The sequence below is a fragment of the Geotrypetes seraphini genome, chromosome 2 (assembly GCF_902459505.1).
Source record: "Geotrypetes seraphini chromosome 2, aGeoSer1.1, whole genome shotgun sequence".
NCBI lineage: Eukaryota > Metazoa > Chordata > Amphibia > Gymnophiona > Dermophiidae > Geotrypetes > Geotrypetes seraphini.
Genome location: NC_047085.1, coordinates 518,700,427 through 518,724,850, shown reverse-complemented (window position 1 = coordinate 518,724,850; position 24,424 = coordinate 518,700,427). Strand labels below are relative to the sequence as shown.

The 24,424-nt window shown below is 48.3% G+C and overlaps 1 protein-coding gene across 1 annotated transcript; it reads right to left on the bottom strand.

Annotated features, from left to right (window-relative positions):
- Positions 1–781: 781 nt before the first annotated feature.
- On the bottom strand, positions 782–24,063 carry LOC117354660 (oocyte zinc finger protein XlCOF6-like). The gene is made up of 3 exons (XM_033932508.1): positions 23,870–24,063; positions 20,517–20,643; positions 782–5,001 (listed from the first exon to the last, which is right to left on the bottom strand). Exons 1-3 carry the CDS (start codon positions 23,963–23,965, stop codon positions 3,113–3,115), a joined length of 2,112 nt encoding a protein of 703 aa, XP_033788399.1. The 5' UTR covers positions 23,966–24,063; the 3' UTR covers positions 782–3,112.
- Between the last annotated feature and the right edge of the window lie 361 nt (positions 24,064–24,424).

Below are 24,424 nucleotides of genomic sequence, written 5' to 3'. Positions count from 1 at the left end.
ACCCGGCAGATGTAACAGCCCAAAGCACCAGTGTGGAAATATCTTATAGAATGCAATACTCCTGCATTTCCAAAATGTCCACCTCCCCCCTAAGAATCTAGCACTCAACCCCGATACATCCATCACATACACCATAAGCAGATCCCCAACTTTTCAGCAAATACCCAAACCCAACCCAACAGTAGAGGAAGAGGAGCCATTAACTGTTACAGCATATAGGCAAAAGTTAAAATCTTCAAAGCAGCAGGACTCTCTAAACAACGGATACCTTGAGACGGCCCGCTGAGAGCAATGGTTCAAGGGCTCAAACATACAGCCTATAGACCAAAGGAAGCGGCAAAAGGGAACTGCTGGAGAAGGCCAGGGAGATAAACCACTGAGCAGGGAGGATGTCAAGACAGCAGAAAACTCCCAAAGCTGAGAGTAAGAACAAGGGCAGCACTTCCCATAGCATCAAACTCCTGCAAGGCACATAGTAACATAGTAGATGACGGCAGATAAAGACCCGAATGGTCCATCCAGTCTGCCCAACCTGATTCAATTTAAAGTTTTTACATTTTTTCTTCTTAGCTATTTCTGGGCAAGAATCCAAAGATCTACCCGGTACTGTGCTTGGGTTCCTACTGCCGAAATCTCTGTTAAAACTATTCCAGCCCATCTACACCCTCCCAACCATTGAAGCCCTCCCCAGCCCATCCTCCACCAAACGGCCATATACAGACACAGACCGTGCAAGTCTGCCCAGTACTGGCCTTAGTTCAACTTTTAATATTATTTTCTGATTCTAGATCCTCTGTGTTCATCCCACGCTTCTTTGAACTCAGTCTCCGTCACGACAGCTAACAGCAAAAAAAACCCAACCCAGGAGAACAAATGCAGGGGTAAACATTGAGCAGGTTGCAGACCTCCAGTGAGACCCGTTCAGCACATGGTGAAGAATAGTGGCAGTAAAACAAATGAAATATACAACAAAAGGAAAATTCTATTAAACCACTCCGGTTTTAATTAGTAAATGTAGGAAGCAGAATGATACTAATTGTTGGAAAGGCTGTAGTGAAAGAGGTCCAGAAGTTTTGGAAGCAACTATTTGAATATGTGAGCAGATTAATCCAGACTCCATTTAAGCTGAATCCTGAAAGAGCATTGTTGGGAGTAAGGACAGAAGGTTTAACATCTTCCCAAACTAAACTTTTGGACTTAGCATTTATAGCTTCTAGGTTGACCCTTGCCCAACAATGGCACATATCAAATGTACCTACCTTAAGAGAAGTGAGGGAACATTTAGGAATAGTCTGTGAAAAATATAGACTTTCGGCCCTTCTAAATAATCAATGGGCACAATTTAATGATATATGGGAGAGTTATATTGAACTAGAGAAAAAAAGCCTTATGAAAGAATTATTCTATTGTTGTGGAACCAGGTCTCCTGGGAGGGGGGTGGGCGTGATAGGAATGGGATTCTTTTAACCTTAGTATTCATAAGATGCATTATTATTATTATTAATTTTTTTTTTCAATTAGTTTATAAATTGTATGCTGTATTGAGATTATTGTATTGAACGAAAATACTTAAAATAATTTTTTAAAAAAGAAATATATAACAAAAAAGTATAAAAAACCATCCCCTCCCCCCGTTATTACAAAAAGCACACATATCTTGCCACGCATAACCATAGACACCCCATCCAAAACACCATCATACCCCGTCCAGGCAAAAACTTCCCCTTCTTCACCATAGAGATAAGCTGCCGTCAAATAAAATAAAATAAAATAAGCAAAGTCAGGAGGCACAGGAAAGCACCAACTCAAGGAGTCGAGTGCCTGCGCTACTTGTAGCCGTCTGAGTGACAAAGCGAGTGGCCTCCTCCAGCTCATCAGAGACGAGGTTTCCCTTCATAGATCTTCAGTTTAGCTGGATAAAGAAGGGCAAACTGGATGTGCTTTTGAGGAAGTTCAGCACACAGGGGAGCATAAGTTCTGCGCAGTGTAAAAACACGGGAAGAACAGTCCTGGAAGCAAAGCTCCGATTTGTTGGCATAAGTAAGGGAGCCTTGTGTACGAATGACTCGGAGGATCTCTGTTTTGTGAACATAATTCAAGAGCTGAAAAATCACCACACCCACCTCCGCCTCCCCCTCCGGCGCTCCCTTCGGTCCCATAGCACTGCACCCGCTCTTATGTGCAAAGGTCCCGCCGTAGAGTGCAATGCCAAGGACTCAGCTAGCCAGGAGTCAAAGAACCCAAACAGGTCCGTCTCCACGATGGATTCCAGAAGGGCCACAAGGCAGAGACTACCCCGTCGTGAGCGGTTTTCAATAACATCTCATTTATCTTGAAAGCACACAGGACATTAGTGTGCCAACAATCCCGCCCTGACACTTGCATGCAGGACAAATGTGCATCGCCGCTTCCACTGGTTTGAGGCCTTCCTGTTAGCGTTCTGAGTGAAGGCCTGGGGGGGGAACTTCCACTACACTTACAAGTCCTCCCGCTCCTGCCTTGAGCCTGTTTCGGTATGTGTGACTCACAAATGGAAAATTAGATTAGATGAAGAGCCCTCTGGATCATCCGTTTCAGCCATCTTGGAGTCCGGATGTTTCCTTTCACCTGGTCTTTTTTTGGGGAGATTTCTCTGACATAATGAACGTGCCATAGCAATGCCGGTAAAGTAGGAAAGCTCTGATGGTACCAGGTGTGCAAAACATTGAGAAAAATAATCTCAAATTAGCAGGACAAAGGAAAGGAGTCTAGGAGCTCAAGGCAAACACATCTACACTTTACCACAGCATCATATGACCTACAATTAGCACATGTAAATGGTTTATTCCCCTTGTGAATCTTCTGGTGAACTTTTAAATTTGAAAGCCAAGTGAAGCTTTTATTACGCTCAGCACATGTAAATAGTTTCTCTCCCTTATGGATCCTCTGGTGATTTTTTAGATGTGAAAACCAAGAAAAGCTTTTATTACAGTCAGTACACGGAAATCGTTTCACTGCTGTGTGGATCTGTTGGTGAATTTTTAGAGTTGAAAGTTGACTGAAGCTTTTATTACACTCTGTGAATGTAAATGGTTTGGCATTTTTATGATTCCTTTTATATCAATAGTCTCTCTCACTTGTGGATCTTCTGATGAACTCGTAGATGTGAAAGCCGAGTGAAGTTTTTATTACACTCAATACACATAAATGGTTTCTCTCCCGTGTGGCTCCTCTGGTGAATTTTTAAATATGAAAGCTGACTGAAGCTTTTATTACACTCAGTACATGGAAATCGTTTCACTGCTGTATGGGTCTGTTGGTGAATTTTTAGAGTTGAAAGCTGATTGAAGCTTTTATTACACTCAGTACATGTAAATGGTTTCTCTCCCGTATGGATCCTCTGGTGAACTTTTAGATATGAAAGCCAAGTGAAACTTTTATTACATTCAATACACATAAATGGTTTCTCTCCCGTGTGGCTCCTCTGGTGAATTTTTAGATTTGAAAGCTGACTGAAGCTTTTATTACACTCAGTGCATGTAAATGGTTTCTCTCCCGTGTGGCTTCTCTGGTGAATTTTTAGAGTTGAAAGCCGACTGAAGCTTTTATTACACTCAGTGCATGTAATTTGTTTCTCTCCCGTGTGGCTCCTCTGGTGATTTCTTAGAGTTGAAAGCTGACTGAAGCTTTTATTACACTCAGCACATGTAAATAGTTTCTCTCCCGTATGTATCTTCTGGTGATTTTTTAGCAGTGAAAACCTAGAGAAGCTTTTATTACACTCAGTACATGGAAATCGTTTCACTGCTGTGTGGGTCTGTTGGTGAATTTTTAGAGTTGAAAGTTGACTGAAGCTTTTATTACACTCTGTGCATGTAAATGGTTTCTCTCCCGTGTGGCTCCTCTGGTGATTTCTTAGAGTTGAAAGCTGACTGAAGCTTTTATTACACTCAGCACATGTAAATAGTTTCTCTCCCGTATGTATCTTCTGGTGATTTTTTAGCCGTGAAAACCTAGAGAAGCTTTTATTACACTCAGTACATGGAAATCGTTTCACTGCTGTGTGGGTCTGTTGGTGAATTTTTAGAGTTGAAAGTTGACTGAAGCTTTTATTACACTCTGTGCATGTAAATGGTTTCTCTCCCGTGTGGATCCTTTGGTGATTTCTTAGAGTTGAAAGTTGACTGAAGCTTTTATTACACTCTGTGCATGTAAATTGTTTCTCTCCCGTGTGGCTCCTCTGGTGATTTCTTAGAGTTGAAAGCTGACTGAAGCTTTTATTACACTCAGCACATGTAAATAGTTTCTCTCCCGTATGTATCTTCTGGTGATTTTTTAGCCGTGAAAACCTAGAGAAGCTTTTATTACACTCAGTACATGGAAATCGTTTCACTGCTGTGTGGGTCTGTTGGTGAATTTTTAGAGTTGAAAGCTGACTGAAGCTTTTATTACACTCAGTGCATGTAAATGGTTTCTCTCCCATATGGATGTTCTGGTGATTTTTTAGATGTGAAAACCAAGAGAAGCTTTTATTACACTCAGTACATGGAAATCGTTTCACTGCTGTATGGGTCTGTTGGTGAATTTTTAGAGTTGAAAGCTGACTGAAGCTTTTATTACACTCAGTACATGTAAATGGTTTCTCTCCCGTGTGGCTCCTCTGGTGATTTCTTAGAGTTGAAAGCTGACTGAAGCTTTTATTACACTCAGTGCATGTAAATTGTTTCTCTCCCATATGGATGTTCTGGTGATTTTTTAGATGTGAAATCCAAGAGAAGTTTTTATTACACTCAGTACATGGAAATCGTTTCACTGCTGTGTGGGTCTGTTGGTGAATTTTTAGAGTTGAAAGTTGACTGAAGCTTTTATTACGCTCTGTGAATGTAAATGGTTTGGCGTTTTTATGATTCCTTTTATGTATGCTTTGAAGTTCTTTCTGGTGTGTTTTTCCTTTCCTCTCGCCCTGATGTTCATAACTTGAGTCTCCTGCAGGGTCTCTCTGTTCTTGTGTGATCTGATAATCTGTCGAATATAAACAGAAGTTATTAATCATGTGCTAGAAGACTGTGGTGGGTTCTATGATATTACCTGTGTATAATAATAGACTGGTTATCTTACACTGGGATTGTCTATATGTGGCTTAAGAATTGGTCTGTTTCTTAACTATAAACCATCTTTTGAAGTGTTTTTCTACAAACACTGCAGATTTCTGAAATGACAAGATGCTCCTTGGAAATGGCACAAGTAGAAGCTGACCAATTACGGTGACAAAAGTGGCCCCAAATCCTTTTTCTGCCCAATATTAGTTTTGATCATAAGGCTATGGCCATGGTTTCACTTTCAGCTGAAATTGATCATGCGTTTACAGTGGAAGCCAAAATTTGGGCTTTGCCCTGCTCCATCCCTCTCTCTCCTCCGAACAGGAGTTGCTGCTCCTCCCACCTACCTGCAGATGCCCCTTTCCGGCCTATCTTACAATCCCTGGTGGTCTAGGGGAGTAGTCAAGGCAGGAGTGACTCCAGTTGCTTCTACCCATGCTGGCTATGCTCTCAAAATGGCTGTCATGGCCTCTAGTAAGTAGCAATCTCATGAGATTACCAAAGAGGTCATAATAGCCATTTTGAGCGTTCAGCTGACATGGGCAAGAATGACTGGGGATCACTCCTCCTCATGCCCTAACACCACCACTAGATCACCAGGGATTCTATGAGAAAATAATCTGCAGGGATTGTTTTCAAGCACAAGTACTGGTCAGCTTATAGCATTAGTAGGGAAATGATAATGCAGTGAAATGAAGTTTATATATATTAGAAAATTACTGGAGGAGTGCATTGCTCTTGATTCTAATTTTTCAGAGCATATAGTCTTTACATTCAGTAACATCAATGGTTTTTTTTTTCACTCTGGATTGTGAGTCAGGCTGGAATAATATCCGCTGTGTAGACCAGTGTCTGGATCCTTTATCCTATTTTAGTAATAATCAATATAAAGACTGTCCTTTCCCATATTCTCACAAAGGCCTTATCTCAGACGATATTTAACTACATCTGCATTGACTTGGGAAGCCAAACTTGTTGAGAAATCCTTGTAAAATGGTTATCCCAAATGTCAGCCTGTGCTTTGTAGTTTCTGAGACAGGAAAGTAATGATGTCCTGTGGATTTAGCAGAGGGCTGCCAACTGCAAACTCTGACAAGCCACAGTAGGCCTCATTGGTTCACATGTACACAAGCAAACACTAGTTTTTGGTTTCGACTTTGGCCAAAACCAGGCAATACATTTTCAGCAACAGTTTCTGTTCTCGGCTGACAGCGTTTAGTCAATTTTCAGCAGCAGCTTCTGTTTCAGACAAAACTGAAAAAAGACGTTTCGGTCTACCTCTCGGCATGAGCAGACAAAAGAACTCTGAAGAATGGCCTGCATCGGATATGTTATAAACCAGCAGTCTCAAACACGCGGCCCGCGGGCCACATGTGGCTCTCCAGGTGTTATTTGTGCCCGCGGTCTGGACGCGATCAACAGCATTTCTCTTCCCCTTTCCCTTCCTTTTGGAGCAGCAGCATGTCTGGCCGGCTCGTTCCGTTCAAAGCCGCGGGTTGGCGGCTCCTCGCGCTATCCACTCCTGCATCGGAAGCCTCTCTGACGTCACAACATCAGAGAGGCTTCAGATGCAGGCGCGGATCTCGCAAGGAGCCGCCACCCGCGGCTTTGAACAGAACGAGCCGGCCAGACCCGCTGCTGCTCCACAAGGAAGAGAACGGAAGGGGAGGGGAAAGAGAATTGCTTCTGCTACATAGGAAAGGGGGACCCTAGGGAAATGCTGCTGCTGCTGCAAAGGGAGAGGGAGGGAAAGGGGAAGAGAAATGCCTCTCCTGCACAGGAAAGGGGGAAGGGAAATGCTGCTTCGGTTGCTGCTGCACCCAATTGGGGAAAGAGAGGGAAGGCAAGAGAAGGGAGAGGAGAGGAACAAGAGATGCCAAGTTCATGGGAGGGAGGGAAGGAAAGGAGATATCAGACCAAGGAGGGGGAGAGAGAGATGCCAGGACATGGGGGAAGGGAAGGAGACAGATGCCAGACCAGGGGAAAGGAAGGAAGGAGGGAGGGAGAGAAAGGAAGGAAAGAGATGCCAGACCATGGAAATAGGACGGAAGAAGAGAGAGATAGGAAGGGAAAGTAAGACATGGAAACATAGATTTTGAAAAGAAAGCAGAAAAATTGAACATTAAGTTAATGCCAAAGATGGATGCAAGGCAGGAAGTGAAGACGGAGAGAAAAACAGTCAAAGGACAAGAAGGCCCTGGAAACATAGTTGAAAGCACAGAAAAATAAAGTCACCAGACAACAAAGGTAGGGAAAATGATTTTATTTTCAATATAGTGATTGAAATGTGTCAGTTTTGAGAAAGAAAAGATATTAAACTTTAAAAGTGATGGCTGCAGAAAAAAGAGTTAATGTCTTATTAAAGAAATGACAATTTTGCATGAGGTAAAACTCTTTATAGTTTATATATCTTTCCTTTTAACTGTTAAAGGAAAGTTTTATAAACTATAAAGAGTTTTACCTCATGCAAAATTGTCATTTCTTTAATAAGACATTAACTATTTTTTTCTGCGGCCCTCCAAGTACCTACAAATCCAAAATGTGGCCCCCGCAAAGGGTTTTGAGTTTGAGACCACTGGTTATAAACTGTGCTTGATGAAGTAATGATCCCTTATCCAGTCTCCTATTTAAACATGGCCACTGCCAGGTCAAATCTGTCTCTACTCTAACTTAGAGAAGGGAGAACAGCTTGTGAACAGAGTTTGGAAACACGACTGAAATGTTTGCAGATAATCAATTTAACCTGTTGTGACCAGAAATGCTGCATTTAACTCTGCCAGGGTTAAAAATAACAGAGGCTTGGGTCCCATTCCTGAGCAGGAGGGGGAGGGGGCAGGGGTGTTACCGAACTGAGAGGACGGGGGCGCCCCACTTTACGGTTAAATCATATTTATTGAGCAACAGAGAGCAAACACTGCCAACATATGAACCAGCAATACAAAGAAAGATTATCACAACCAGTGAGTAGCAAGCTCAAAACATTTCACAATTTCAACCTCCAATCCCAACCCCTCCCCCCCAATCTAGCCCAAGGCAAGAGAGCAAAGAAATAAAAGAGAGAGAAGAAAAAAGAAAAAAAGTACGACAAGTGGAAATAGCAGGAACAAGAATTACATCCTGTGATGTGTACAGCAGCTCAGAAGTTGAAGTCTACTCCTTGCGACGGGGGAAGAGGAGTTCCCAGAAGGTCCCCCAAATGTGCATAAACCGCCGGCCTGCTGCAGAGTCCAGAGTTTTGAGCTGGGTGCGCTCCAATTTCAGCAACGTGGTCATATGTTGTCTCCATAAGTGAAGAGTAGGGGCCCGCTGCTCCAGCCAAAGCAACAAAAGTCTTTTTTCCTTGAAGCATCGTCCGTTGAAGAAAGGCACGGTAGCCCTCCGGAGTAGGAGATTGCAGAGAGAAAACATCAAAAAGGACATTCGACTCCAGCTTTACTCTGAGCCTTCCAGAGAGAAGAGAGAGCCCGCAACAACAGGTCCCAAAAACTTTGAACCGCCAGAACATATGTCCCAAAGTAGCTTCCCGGCATCCACACTTGGGACAGCCGGAGGTAATAGCTATTATCCCAGGACAAGCAGGCAGCATATTCTTTACGCATGGGTGATGTCACCGACGGAGCCCTCGGTACGGACCTTTTTAACTAGAAAGTTCTAGTTGGCCGCACCGCGCGTGCGCGAGTGCCTTCCCGCCCGACGGAGGAGTGCGTGGTCCCCAGTTTCTTCGTTTCCGCGGAGCGAAGAAGACGCGTGTTTTTTCAACGGCCGTTGAACTAACTTTTTTGCCTTCCCGCTCGCGTATTTTTTCCATTTTATTTTCATTCTGCCTTCGGGTTACCTTTTCTTTGATTTGTGTAAAAAAAAAAAAAAAAAAATCTTTAATTTCTTCCCTTTTTTCGTTTTTGCCCCGGCGGGGCCTGTTGCCATTATACAGGCCTCGGGGTTTGATTTTGCGGAGGCCGTATTCCCATTCATGCCCCCGCAGCCCGGTTTTAAGAAGTGCCAGCGGTGTGCACGCCCGATCTCCCTCACTGACCCACACAATTGGTGTTTGCAGTGTTTGGGTCCGGAGCATCGGGCGGACTCCTGCACCCGCTGTGCCACTCTTAAGAAACGAACTCTCAAGAATCGCCAAATTCAACAGAACATCTTGTTCGGCACCGGGTCAACCATGGATTCCTCGGCATCGACGGCAGTACCATCAAAACCGACGCCGACTACCTCGACCCCGCCCGACCCGACATCGGCGCCGCTGGCGCCAGGTAAGCCGGCTAAGAAGCCTTCCTCTTCCCTCTAGCGCCCGCCAGCCACAATGGCGACACCGACTTTACCGGCTTCACGCCGGCCCCGAAAACGCTCCGCCCCGATTTCGGTGAGTGCCTCGTCATCGGCCTCCTCATCGCCGGGGCGTGGAGCGGCACCTAAGGAACCGAAGCAAAAGAAAGCGGTTCCGGTGCCACCCCTGGATGACCGCATCGCGGCCATCCTCCACACACAACTCCAGGAACAGCTGCAGCATCAACTTCAGCACCTGTTGCCTACTATCTTAGCACCGCTCCTTTCGGTTCCAGACCGGCCCGAGCCCCGTGCCGAACAACCGGTATCCACCCCATCGGTACCCGTCAATACATCCATGCCGATTCTCTCAGCTGAGCAACTCCACGCCCATCCTGTGGTTCGCTCCCAGACCACTGCGGATCCGCCTCGGGACCGGGCGGGTCACCGTACTTCCCGGGACCAGGATCGACACCGGTCTTCCTCTCCCGGTACCGTTTCGGTGCGCTCTGGTAAATCTTTATCTAAGACCCACCATACCGAGCCTTCCACCCCGGTGTCTCGACATGCGCACCCGGAGGTCCGGGACCCGGACTTATGGGAGGAATCTCCCCCCGGTACCGAGGAGGATCTCTCCTCATCCGATGAGGACTCCTCAGCACCCGATATCACCTCCAAACCTGAGCAATCCTCCTTCTCAAAGTTCCTCAGGGAGATGTCGGCAGCTTTATCTCTCCCTCTGGAGTCAGACTCCAAGAAATCCCAAGCCTTTCTGGAGGCTCTGGATTTTGAGCAACCACCTAAGGAGTTCCTCAAATTACCCGTACACGACATCCTACGGGAGACCTTCTACAAAAATTGGGAGAACCCTCTTACAGTACCCGGGGCTCCCCGCAAGTTGGATAACCTCTACCGAGTTATCCCTATTCCGGGGTTCGATAAGTCCCAATTGCCCCATGAGTCTCTTCTTGTTGAATCCACTTTAAAGAAGACTCAGGGTTCCAGCGTCTATGCCTCCACCCCTCCTGGCAGAGAGGGCAAAACCATGGACAAGTTTGGCAAGAGGCTCTATCAGAATGCCATGCTGGCCAACAGGGCGAACAATTATTCCTTCCATTTTTCATTTTACATGAAACACTTGGTCCAGCAGTTGTCCGCCCTCCAAAAGTATCTTCCAGAGAGAAAGATACCACTTTTCCAACAACAAATTTCTGCTCTCCTTCAGCTGAGAAAATTCATGGTCCGCTCTATCTACGATTCCTTCGAGCTGACCTCCCGTGCCTCTGCCATGGCTGTCACCATGCGCCGCCTGGCCTGGCTGAGAGTCTCGGATTTGGATATTAACCACCAAGATCGTCTGGCCAACGCCCCCTGTCTCGGGGATGAACTTTTTGTAGAGTCCCTGGATTCCACCACCCAGAAACTCTCGGCCCATGAAACCAGATGGGACACCTTGATTAAACCAAAGAAGAAGGCTCCACCTGCTCGACCTTACAGGCCTCAATCCTCCTATCAGCGCAGGTTCTCCGCCAGACCACTCAATCCGCCTTCACATCAACCTCGGCGGCCCCATCAGCAACAACACCATGCCCAGGCTCGTTCTCAGCCCAGCCAACCCACCAAGCCTCTTCAACCTTCAAAGCCCTCTCAGCCCTTTTGACTCTTCTCTCCAGGGCATAGCCAGTCTTCCACCTTCATTGCCTCTTCCGCAACCAATCGGAGGCCGTCTCCACATCTTTTCCAGCCGTTGGGAGGTCATCACATCGGACCAGTGGGTCCTCAACATCATCCGCCACGGCTACTCTCTCAACTTCCAGACTCTTCCACCAGACAATCCTCCCGTAGTCTGCTTCTCGCTCCTCCCAAACCACCCTCCTCCTGAGGGAGGTCCAATCCCTCCTTCTTCTCAATGCCATCGAAGAGGTGCCTCCGGAACAACGGGGTCAGGGATTCTACTCCCGCTACTTCCTGGTTCCCAAGAAGACAGGAGACCTTCGTCCCATCCTCGATCTCAGGGACCTCAACAAGTGTCTGGTCAAGAAGTTCAGAATGCTCTCCCTTGCCACGCTGTACCCTCTTCTCTCTCAACACGACTGGCTATGTTCCCTGGACCTCAAAGAGGCCTACACTCACATCCCAATCAATCCAGCTTCACGTCGCTTCCTGAGATTTCAGGTTCAACACCGCCACTATCAGTACAAAGTGCTACCTTTTGGCCTCGCTTCATCGCCCAGGGTGTTCACCAAGTGCCTTATTGTGGTGGCGGCCTTCCTCAGGTCTCACAACCTCCAGGTGTTCCCCTACTTGGACGATTGGTTGGTAAAAGCACCTACGTCTCCACGTGTGCTGCAAGCCACTCATCACACCATCTCTCTCCTCCATCTTCTGGGGTTCGAGATCAACTACCCCAAGTCGCATCTGCTTCCCACACAGCGACTTCAGTTCATTGGAGCAGTTCTCGACACCACACTGATGAGGGCGTTTCTCCCCTCTGACCGTCAACGGACACTGCTCCACCTCTGTCGTCAGGTGCTCCTTCATCACTCCGTCCCGGCCCGTCAGATGATGGTCCTCCTGGGCCACATGGCCTCGACAGTCCATGTGCTTCCTCTGGCACGACTCCACCTCAGGACACCTCAATGGACTCTTGCCGACCAATGGTCACAGACCACGGATCTTCTTTCTCATCCCATCTCTGTGACATCGTCTCTTCTTCAATCTCTTCAATGGTGGTTGAACTCCTCAAATCTTTCCAGGGGTCTTCTTTTTCATCTACCCCCTCACTCCATGATCATCACCACGGATGCCTCCCCCTATGCGTGGGGAGCTCACCTCGGAGATCTACGCACCCAGGGACTCTGGACCCCTCAGGAGCGTCAACATCACATCAATTTCCTGGAGCTCAGAGCCATGTTCTATGCTCTCAAGGCCTTCCAGCACCTTCTCTGCCCTCAGGTTCTTCTCCTGTGCACAGACAATCAAGTCGCCATGTACTACATAAACAAACAAGGCGGCACCGGATCTCGCCTCCTTTGTCAGGAGGCTCTCCGCATCTGGACTTGGGCCACGGCCCGCAATCTCTTCCTCAAGGCTGTCTATATCCAGGGCGAACAGAACTCCCTGGCCGACAATCTCAGCCGCATTCTTCAACCTCACGAGTGGACTCTGGATCCTTCCACACTCCACTCCATTTTTGCTCGCTGGGGCACTCCGCAAGTGGACCTCTTTGCAGCTCCTCACAACCATCAGCTGCCCCAGTTCTGTTCCAGACTCTTCTCTCCTCACCGTCTGGCCCCAGATGCATTCCTGATCGACTGGACGGATCGGTTCCTCTATGCTTTTCCTCCACTGCCTCTGATGTTGAGAACGTTATCCAAACTCCGCAGGGACAGGGCCACCATGATTCTCATCGCTCCTCGGTGGCCTCGCCAACACTGGTTTTCCCTCCTGCTTCAGCTCAGCTCCAGGGAGCCCATTCCTCTTCCTGTGTTTCCTACTCTACTTACACAACAGCATCAGTCTCTACTGCATCCCAATCTGTCTTCGCTCCACCTGACAGCTTGGTTTCTCTCGGGCTGACCTCCCCAGGAAATCTGTCTCAGCCTGTCCGTCTCATCCTAGACGCCTCCAGGAAACCGACCACCCTCCAATGTTACCATCAGAAGTGGACCAGGTTCTCCTCTTGGTGTCTACAGCGTCATCACGATCCCACCTCTTTGCAGGTGGAAACGATACTGGACTATTTGCTCTCTCTGTCCAATGCTGGCCTCAAGTCTACCTCAATCAGAGTCCACCTCAGTGCCATCACTGCGTTTCATGAGCCTATCCTCGGGAAACCTCTCACGGCTCATCCACTGGTCTCCCGATTCATGAGAGGCCTCTTCAATGTCAAACCACCTCTGAAGCCTCCTCCAGTCGTCTGGGACCTGAATGTGGTTTTAGCTGCCCTCATGAAACCGCCTTTTGAGCCTCTTGCCACAACTTCGCTCAAACTTCTCACCTGGAAGGTGCTTTTCCTCATTGCCATCACCTCTGCCAGGAGGGTTAGTGAGTTGCATGCACTGGTAGCCGATCCACCGTTCACTGTTTTTCACCATGACAAAGTGGTTCTGCGTACCCACCCTAAGTTCCTTCCCAAAGTGGTCTCAGCTTTTCACCTCAACCAGTCCATTGTGTTGCCTGTTTTTTTCCCGAAACCTCATTCACATCCTGGGGAACAGGCGTTACACACTCTAGATTGCAAGCGTGCCCTGGCCTACTATCTTGATCGTACAAGGGCCCACCGCTTGTCCCCTCAGCTCTTCCTGACCTTCGATCCTAACCGTCTAGGTCGCCCTGTCTCTAAACGGACGCTGTCCAACTGGCTCGCAGCCTGCATCGCGTTCTGTTATGCTCGGGCCGGTCTGTCACTAGAAGGTGCTGTCACGGCCCACAGGGTTAGAGCTATGGCTGCTTCTGTTGCTTTCCTCCGTTCCACACCCATTGAGGAAATCTGCAAGGCTGCCACTTGGTCCTCAGTTCACACATTCACTACTCACTACTGCCTGGATGCGTTCTCCAGGCGGGATGGGCACTTCGGCCAGTCTGTACTACAGAATTTATTTTCCTAATGGCCAACCATCCCCCCTCCCTCTTTGTTAGCTTGGAGGTCACCCATGCGTAAAGAATATGCTGCCTGCTTGTCCTGGGATAAAGCACAGTTACTTACCGTAACAGGTGTTATCCAGGGACAGCAGGCAGATATTCTTACGTCCCACCCTCCTCCCCGGGTTGGCTTCTTAGCTGGCTTATCTTAACTGGGGACCACGCACTCCTCCATCGGGCGGGAAGGCACTCGCGCACGCGCGGTGCGGCCAACTAGAACTTTCTAGTTAAAAAGGTCCGTACCGAGGGCTCCGTCGGTGACGTCACCCATGCGTAAAGAATATCTGCCTGCTGTCCCTGGATAACACCTGTTACGGTAAGTAACTGTGCTTTCCAGCCAAATAGGCCCGGCGGGGAGAGATATGTAGACGATGAGCAAATTTATACTGGAGCTCTGTGACCTTGCGAATAGCAAGAACAAAGGACTTGAAAGTGGCTTCTGACAGAGTAATGGAAAGATCCGACTCCCAGGCTGCAGCATAAGCTCGGTACATAAGGGCTGGAGAAGAGTCCAGTAGAGCTCTGTGATGAAATCGTAGAGTAACTTTATTTTGAGTCCGCAGAGTAAATAAAAATCCCAACTCCTCCTAGACATCTTCGGGTCAAATCAGTCCAACAGAGACTCAAATAAATTAGCATTAAATATTTAAAAATCCAAATTGATGCTTTTTACTTGGAAAAAGGATATAACACTAAGTACTCCTTTTTCCCTTGATAACACCATTTTAGAATTGGTTCCTACTTAAAAAATTTTAGGCGTCATCATCGACGATAAACTTACATACCACGACCACATCAGCAATATAGTTAAATCGTGTTTTTTCAAATTACGCCTAATCCGCTCAATATCCAAATTCCTGGGAGCCCAAATCCATAAATATTTTAATTCATTCCTTGGTAATTTCTAAAATAGACTATTGTAACTCTCTCCTCCTTAATGTTTCACAAAAGAAAAAAAAAAAAGGCTTCGATTAATTCAAAATACGGCCGTTAAACTAATCTTTAATGCTAAAAAATATGATCATGTTACACCCTTGATGGTTAAATCCCACTGGCTCCAGGTCAGCCATCGCATTACCTTTAAAATACTATTCTTAGTTTTTAAATCTTTGAGTTATAATGAGCCTCAATTCGTCACCAGGATGTTAATACCACATAATTCCTCACAATCTCTCCGTTCGACTTCTCATAACCTTCTCTCCATTCCCTCTCTGAAAAAGACACGATATGTTTTCGGTTATGGCCCCTCAACTATGGAACCTTTTACCTCAATATATTAGAGAACTAAAAGACTTAACATCGTTTAAAAAAACATGAAAAACTTACATTTTCAATGACGCATTCGATCTTTTCCTTTCCAACCAATAACTTTTTTCCATCCAATAACAATATGAAGCCTCAAATTCGGCACCAAATCCACCCTCCCTTTTGTTCATTCCATCAATGTTTTTCTTTCTTACTTAACCAGCATTGTAACTTTCCCCCTTTTTATTCCTCAGACTCACGTTAGTCTTACCCTACATTGTCAAAGTCATTTTGTACGTCAACACCTGCTATTTGTTTGTATAGTTTTATTACATTGTACATCGCTTAGTAAATTAAATAAGCGATTCATTAAAACGAATAAAAACTTGAATGTAATTATGAAGTTGTAGGTATGGAAAGATATCCCGTGGAGAAAGAGAAAACTCCCGTTGCAAGTCCGAAAAGGGCATCATCTTGCCCTCTTCTGTAAGCACATGAAAAAGATAATGAATGCCCTCCTGTGCCCAGCGTTGGAAGTCTGGAGAAGAGGTACCCACTGGAAAGTGTGGATTGTCTCTAATGGCCAAGTAAGGAGAAGCCTTGGCAGAAAAATGATGACGTCTAGAAATCCATCTCCACGCAGCAACAGCTGTAGGAAGCAGGTGAGACAGCGGGGGACGAAATCCCAGCACATGGAAGTAACAACTGAAGTGCACAGGGCCCAGTAATGACAGTAGCAGGGCCCAGTAATGACAAGGCGAGTAGCAGTGATCGAAACCAATCACTTACATGTTTCATAGCACACGCTACAGTAAGGAATTTGACATTTCAAAGGCCCAGGCCTCCTAAGGAGACCGGGATACAAAGAGCAGTGTAAGGTAGCCTCGCCCTCTTTCCCAGTCACAAGTAAGCCTGTAAAGACCTCTGCAATCTCCGGTCATTTCTAGCCCTCAAAAAGAGGGGAAAAATCTGGAAAACATACATCCACTTTGGAGCTAAAAGCGTGTTAAACAAATGAATTCTACCAAGCAAGGAAAGAGGGTATACTCGCCAAAGATTTAACTTCACAACAGTGTCTTGCAACAATGGCTGCACATTAAGAGCATACAAACTAGAAAGGGGAACCGGAATTAGAACCCCTAAATATTTGATATGACCTTCCGCCCATTGCAGAGGAAAGGGGCCCACCCATGAGGTCCTAACCTCGGGAAGCAGAGGAAGAGCCTGAGACTTATGATAGTTTAAGGCAGGGGTGTCCAACCTTTTTGCTTCCCTGGGCCGCATTGGCCTAAAAAAATGTTTCTGAGGCCGCACAAACGCGCAAATGCTGCAGCAAGATAGAGGAGGGAGCCGGCAAGACAGTAAACACCCGGGGGCAGCAGAGGAAAACACTGCATCGCCCTCGACCGAGGCCACACAAAATACTTCACTGGGCCACATGCAGCCCTCAGGCCGCAGGTTGGACACCCCTGGTTTAAGGTAAACCCAGAGAAGGCCCCACTTTATAACCATTCTGAAAAGTATGGAAATATTTCAAACCGAAAAAGTTTGTTTTCCTTTGGGGACATGTGGTCCATGTAAAGAATGTTGGGAACTATTTTTTTAAGCCAAGCTTATAGGCATGCGCCTGAGAGAATAGAAGCAAAGGGAGGGGGTTAAAATTTAAAAACAAAATTCTGTTGTCGGAACTGTTGGAGTCTGGAGAGTGTTATTTATGGAAACATATTTTTATTGAAAAGTATACATACAACCAAACACATCAAAAACAGCCAAATACACATTGCAAGTCCAGCCTCACCCAACCCTCCTATCCACCCCAATCCCCCCCCCCCAAATACCCCACACAATCAGAACAATCCATCTTCTACAGTGCATGGTTAATCATGGGTTCAATAAATGGCTGCGTGCTTTACGAGTCAAAAGGGCTCCCAAATGGAACAAAACAAGCGTCCCTGTGGTGTGTCCAAAGATGTCAAAGAGAGGCGCTCCATAGAAGCTTGATGTATCATGAGAGTATGTCAGTGAGACAAGGTGGGGGAATCCGGAACAATCCAATGAGAGTACGTCAGTGAGACAAGGTGGGGGAATCCGGAACAATCCAACAATGCAATATTGTTTTTTCCCCAGCAAAATAGCACATTCCAAAAAAAACCCAGAACCCCTTCTGGGACACACGAGGGAGATGCTCCAATGTAAAGAGCATCTCTGGGCAACTATTATAGCCATATTGCCATATGTTGGTAATATGGTGTCGCAACCAAGTCCAAAAACCCTGGACCAAAGGACAGGCCCAGGCGGCCATTGGTTGATTATACATTTAAGGCAAGTATCAGTAAGACTAAGTTTAGCTCGGTGAAGATAAGCCGGGAATTTATGGAGTCTGAGCAGAAACTTATAGTTCATTTCAATTAAGGTCACCTGAGGCGTGATGCCAGATGTAGGCTTAAGTCCCTTCTGGGTAGTCAAGCCGGTAACCACACAAGATAAGTCTCCAGACCATTTGGCTGCATAAAAGTCTTAAGAAATGGTCCCCAAGCTCTCTCGAAGAAATCTATGGTAAAATTTCAACGGGATCCGAGTTTGAGCAGATAGGCATAATGCTTCCGAAAGGGCCTCCTGGCTTTTGTTAGTAAGACCGGCTCATGGAACAGACCGTACGTAGGAAGTCATCTGTGAGTACGCCAACCAGTCAGCAGGGGTCCAGTTGAAATCAGATTGCCCTTGTGAAGTAACCACCTGAAAAATGCATTGCGCATTCGTAGTTCTCCACACCGAAGAAGGAAATTGTGAAGTCCCCGGTGGAAAATCCTTGTTGTCCAGAAAGGGCAAATAAGTCGTTGCTGTGGGCGGAATATGCAATTGTTTGCATAATCTCCTCCAGACCAGACAGAGCCTACGGGTGGTGGGTGACCTGGAAGACGCAGCGTATGTAAAAGGTAGCTGAAATGGTACGGGTCACAAAGAGTAAGTTCAAAAGTAGTTGCTGAAAAGTGGTGCGTGCCTCGGAACCAATCATTTAAACGTCTCATTTGGCATGCCTGTGAAAACAACTTGAGACTGTGCAACCCCCCTGATCCCTTGGTGACGTCTCATTAATACTGACAATGATAACCCAGCTCTTTTCCCGTTCCACAAGTAGGCACTTAAACATTTTCCAACTTCTTTTTCATGTTTAGCTAACAACAATATATGAAGTAGAGAATGACACGGGGAAAAATTCTAGCCCCGTCACCGCCCTGTCCCCGGACCACCATCCTCTTCACCGCCCCATCCCCTTCACCGCCACCGTTTCTGCCGTCCCCTTCACCGCCCCATCACCATCCCCGCTGTCCCTTTCATCGCCCCATCCCCGTCGTCTTCTCCTCTCCATCCCCCCACTCCCAGCACTCTTCACATGGTCCAGCAGCTCCCTCCCGCCAGCCAGCCGTGCATTTCCCTCCCTCCCTCCTTTTCTTGTTGAAACTGGCGATTTCCATAAGGCTATGAGCTGTATTACAGCTAAAGCCTTGAAGTCGCGTCGGGTTGCCTGCTACGAAAGTCTCCTCCGATGCAACCGGAAACAGGAAGTTGCGTCAGAGGAGACTTTTCCAGCAGGCAACGCGACGCAACTTCAAGGCTCCGTCTGTAATACAGCTCATAGCCTTATGGAAATTGCCAGTTTCAACAAGAAAAGGTAAGGGAAAAGGAGGGAGGGAGGGAGATGCATGGCCGTCTGGCTGGCGGGAGAGTGGGCTGCCGGATCAAACGCTCATTCACCATGTGTTCATGCTTGTTCACTGCCCCGTCTAACCGTTCACCACTCCACGGAGCGGTGATTGGCCTTGTCCCTGATCTCATGGTGACCTTTTTTTTTTTGGTCACCATTTTGGCGGGTTACCCGCGGGTAACAACCACCATGTCATTCTCTAATATGAAGCATCTGAAACACATAAATCCATTGAGACACTAATACCATATTATACAATGCTATTTTTCCCAACAAAGACAGTGGAAATGCCCTCCAAAGGTGCAGCTTTTGTTTGGTAAGGGTCAGGAGTGGCAGGACATTCAAATGGTACAAATTTTTAAGGTCCATAGGGATCTTAATTCCCAAATAAGTCAAGTGGTCAGACGCCCGTCTTAAAGGAAAATCCCCCCTCCAATGACTCGGGATAGTGGCAATACCATACATAGATTTTTGAAAGTTGAGAACCAATCCGGAGTACATACTATACTCAAGGACGGCTGTGGATCCGCCAAGGTCAACAGCATATCATCTGCAAACGCTAAAACACGCAATTGCGCGTCCCCTTCCGGGAGACCCTGCAAGTCATCATCCCTCTTAAGCAGGGGTCTCAAAATCCCTCCTTGAGGGCCGCAATCCAGTCGGGTTTTCAGGATTTCCCCAATGAATACGCCTTGAAAGCAGTGCATGCACACAGATCTCATGCATATTCATTGGGGAAATCCTGAAAACCCGACTGGATTGTGGCCCTCAAGGAGGGACTTTGAGATCCCTGCTCTTAAGTGTACGCAAAAAGGGGTCCAAATAGAGCAAAAATAACAGGGGGGAAGAGAGAACATAAGCAATGCCTCTGCTGGGTCAGACCTGAGGTCTGTCTCGTCCCCCTTGCTATAGAAAATGGACTACTTGTATCACTGAAGTGATTTCTTAAGTTTCATGGCCTTTGGCTTTGTGAGAGTATTCAGGGTTGTTGGGAGGATCTGGCCTCCATCTTACAGGGACTGTTGCACGTTCCCGTTCCTCTCTCTGCGCTTCACATGCTGTTTGATCACTTTTCTGGTTTTTTGTCTATACGTCTGCTGAAAAACTGTTTTTGAGCAAATGCTATATTTGGGGGAAAAAGGGTGTTTTTAATTATTGGTCGGCTGACGTTCCTCCCTCCTTCTGGTATTGGAGAAATTAATTTCACGAACTTATGGGATGGGAGGCCCGAATGGCTCGCTCCTCTCCTTATTTGGACATTTTGCCTCCAGGGAGTCGTCGTCACATTTTGAACAGACTGCAATTGTTTTCAAACCCACCTGTCTGACCTTGGTTACTTCTTTGAAATTGGATTTGGGGAGGGGGAGAGGTGGGGGGAGTTGGAGGAGTTCTGTGGGGGGGACGGGGGGAGCTTTTGTAACCCAGGAGGACATCAGAGTCCAGTCCTCATGGGGGGGTCAACTTGCTTATAAAACTCAAATACTTATTGCCTGTCATTTGGCCTTTGTTTGTGGTTCTTTATTGTTAATAAAGAACAGATTTAAACATAAAAATGTAAAATCATCCCTTACCCAGTGAGCTCAGGGTCTCATAATTCTCCTTCATCACCTCCCTGTAAAGGTCCTTCTGTTCCTCATTTAAATACTCCCACTCCTCCTGGGAGAAAGAGACAGTGATGTCCTCAAAAGTGACCCGCGTCTGAAATACAAAACAGAAACACTCTCAGCATCTTCTGCATCGAATCCAAAGATGACTTTCCAGTGCTGATGTACACTAGTGAGGGGGAAAGTTTGCCGGGTGTATATCATTTAGAATCAAGACACCGTCCCAGAATAGGGTTCTAGTTCAGAGAGTTGGTAAGCACCAGAGAAAGAGAGAGAATTTGGTCCTATGATTCCCAAAGGCAGCAAAACACTGGCCGCCATCAGAGAGACCATGTTTTGAAATGGATTTGAAGCTTTGTCATACCTTGAGAACAGATAAGTTTTGCTCTTTTTATTTTCATTTGTTTTTGGATTTCAAGGAAGTTTTCTTTCTGCCAATTAAGTGATTGCCCTTTAAGAGGATTTGATAATTATACATCATGAATGGCGAGGCTCTGGGGTTTTTTCCTTTCCACTTTTAATGCTATCTTTTGAATAAGTTACAGTGCAAGACGTAAAGTAGAAAAGAGTCTTTGGCCCAGATTCACTAAACGGACCAACCGATCCTATCCAGATCCGATCCGGGGACCTGATTCACGATGCGTCCTCATGCAAATGAGGACACTTGGAATCACGCCCCCAACCGACTGCAGGGATCGCTGAATAGCCATCTCCACGCATGCACAGACCATCTGTTGATGATTTGGGGTGAGAGCAGGGCAGCAGGAGACATTCGGGGCGAGAGCAGAGCGGCTGGAGTGATTCGGCATGAGAGCAGGGCAGCAAGAGACATTCGGGGCGAGAGCAAGGCAGCAAGAGACATTCGGGGCGAGAGCAGGGCAGCAAGAGACATTCGGGGCGAGAGCAGGGCAGCAAGAGACATTCAGGGCGAGAGCAGGGCAGCAAGAGACATTCGGGGCGAGAGCAGGGCAGCAAGAGACATTCGGGGCGAGAGCAGGGCAGCAAGAGACATTTGGGGCGAGAGCAGGGCGGCAGGAGACATTCGGGGCGAGAGCAGGGCGGCAGGAGACATTCGGGGCGAGAGCAGGGCGGCAGGAGACATTCGGGGCGAGAGCAGGGCAGCAGGAGACATTCGGGGCGAGAGCAGGGCAGCAGGAGCCATTCGGGGCGAGAGCAGGGCAGCAGGAGACATTCGGGGCTAGAGCAGGGCAGCAGGAGACATTCGGGGCGAGAGCAGGGCAGCAGGAGACATTCAGGGCGAGAGCAGGGCAGCAGAAGAGATTCGGGGCGAGAGCAGGGCATCAGGAGACATTCGGGGTGAGAGCAGGGCAGCAGGCGACATTTGGGGCAAGAGCAGGGCATTAGGAGGCATTCGGGGTGAGAGCAGGGCGGCAGGAGAGATTCGGGGCAGAGAGCAAGGCGGTAGGAGAGATTTGGGGCAGCGAGCAGGGCAGCAGGAGACATTTGGGGCGTGGGCAGGGCAGCAGGAGACATTTGGGGCGAGAGCAGGGTGGCAGGAAACATTTGAGGTGAGAGCAGGGCGGCAGAAGAGATTCAGGGCAGAGAGCAGGGCAGCAGGAGACATTCGAGGTGAGAGCAGGGCGGCAGAAGAGATTCAGGGCAGAGAGCAGGGCAGCAGGAGACATTCGGGGTGAGAGCAGGGCAGCAGGAGACATTCGGGGTGAGAGCAGGGCAGCAGGAGACATTCGGGGTGAGAGCAGGGCAGCAGGAGACATTTGGAGCAAGAGCAGGGCGGCAGGAGAGATTCGGGGCAGAGAGCAGGGTGGCAGGAGAGATTCAGGGCAAGAGCAGGGCAGCAGGAGAGATTCGGGGCAGGGAGAAGGTGGCAGGAGAGATTCGGGGCAGAGAGCAGGGTGGCAGGAGAGATTCAGGGCAAGAGCAGGGCAGCAGGAGAGATTCGGGGCAGGGAGAAGGTGGCAGGAGAGATTCGGGGCAAAGAGCAGGGCAGCAGGAGAGATTCGGGGCAGGGAGAAGGTGGCAGGAGAGATTCGGGGCAAGAGCAGGGCAGAAGGAAACATTTGGGGCAAGAGCAGGGCGGCAGGAGAGATTCGGGGCAGAGAGAAGGTGGCAGGAGAGATTCGGGGCAAAGAGCAGGGCAGCAGGAGAGATTCGGGGCAGGGAGAAGGTGGCAGGAGAGATTCGGGGCAAAGAGCAGGGCAGCAGGAGAGATTCGGGGCAGGGAGAAGGTGGCAGGAGAGATTCGGGGCAAAGAGCAGGGCAGCAGGAGAGATTCGCGGCAGGGAGAAGGTGGCAGGAGAGATTCGGGGCAAGAGCAGGGCAGCAGGAGACATTCGGGTGATAGCAGGGAGGCAGGAGAGATTTGGGGCAGAGAGAAGGTGGCAGGAGAGATTCGGGGCAAGAGCAGGGCAGAAGGAAACATTTGGGGCAAGAGCAGGGCGGCAGGAGAGATTCGGGGCAGAGAGAAGGTGGCAGGAGAGATTCGGGGCAAAGAGCAGGGCAGCAGGAGAGATTCGGGGCAGGGAGAAGGTGGCAGGAGAGATTCGGGGCAAAGAGCAGGGCAGCAGGAGAGATTCGGGGCAGGGAGAAGGTGGCAGGAGAGATTCGGGGCAAGAGCAGGGCAGCAGGAAACATTTGGGGCAGGGGCAAGAGCAGGGCGGCAGGAGAGATTCGGGGCAGAGAGCAGGGTGGCAGGAGAGATTCGGGGCAAGAGCAGGGCAGCAGGGGAGATTCGGGGGAGGGAGAAGGTGGCAGGAGAGATTCGGGGCAAGAGCAGGGCAGCAGGAAACATTTGGGGCAGGGGCAAGAGCAGGGCGGCAGGAGAGATTCGGGGCAGAGAGCAGGGTGGCAGGAGAGATTCGGGGCAAGAGCAGGGCAGCAGGGGAGATTCGGGGGAGGGAGAAGGTGGCAGGAGAGATTCGGGACAAGAGCAGGGCAGCAGGCGGCATCTGGAGCAAGAGCAGGGCGTTGAGTCGGAGCAGTGAGCAGGGCGGCAAGAGGAGAGTTGGGGCAGGAGAATTCAGGCAGAGAGCAGGAGATGCAGTGGGAAAGCAGTCGCTTCTTCTGTTGATCGTGCAGCCCAGTCGGTGTTCCAGATTTGTTTAGTGAATCGCTGCCTCGCGTGGATCGGAGGATGATCGGGACACAGGTTAGTGAATGGGGTGGTTACTTAGTGAATCTAGCCCTAGAAGTCCCAGAGCTGTTCTTTTAGGTGTCCAGTACCACCTAGGCCTAGAGTAGGGTCAGATTTCCACAAACTGCAGCCCCAGGTCTTCTTGGGGGCCCAGATGAGAAAACTGCAGCAGTGATTGCAACAAGATGGAAGGATGTTAGTCTCTTACCTGGCCAGAAGCTCCTGCAGACATTTTCCTCAACTGGCCCAGAATTAGTCTCTTCAGCGCTTGAGGGAGGGAGAGAAGCTGAGAAGGATTTGGCATAGAAAGGAACAAAGAAAGGGGGAAACACGAGGCTTCCGGTTCGGCACAGACTGATGGCGTCACGAAAGGGGCGGAGCTTCACACTGAATTCAATCTACTGAGAGAAGCACAGATTGAATCCCTTGTAGTAGTGATTGATCAGAATGTTCCAGGAGGCGGGAAGGGGAGGAGTTGGAGCTTTGTCCTATCCCGTTGCACCTCTCCACAGCACCACCTCCAGCTCTAGCTCCTCCCTCCCATGACATCACAAAGGAGAGGCGGAGCTTCAGAGTGATGCAATCTGTTTTTCTTGGAAGAGGAGGAGTTGGAGCTTCTGCTGGAAGGGAGGGAGGAGCCCTGGAGGGGAAGGGCAGCAGTCTCCCCCCTCAGGTGATGTCCAGCCCTGGCTCCCTCCTTTCTTCACCCACCTTCTCTGTCCTTGAGTTCAACATCAGGAGTCACATCTGCTGCTCAGGATAT

What these genes read in the sequence shown, in the direction of transcription:
- LOC117354660 (XM_033932508.1), bottom strand. Translation starts at nt 23,965, where the DNA reads ATGCCAAATCCTTCTCAGCTTCTCTCCCTCCCTCAAGCGCTGAAGAGA. An exon ending in CTGCAGGAGCTTCTGGCCAG is followed by an intron (nt 20,644 to 23,869) that starts GTAAGAGACTAA and finishes TTTGTATTTCAG; the next exon opens with ACGCGGGTCACTTTTGAGGA. An exon ending in TGAGACCCTGAGCTCACTGG is followed by an intron (nt 5,002 to 20,516) that starts GTAAGGGATGAT and finishes TATATTCGACAG; the next exon opens with ATTATCAGATCACACAAGAA.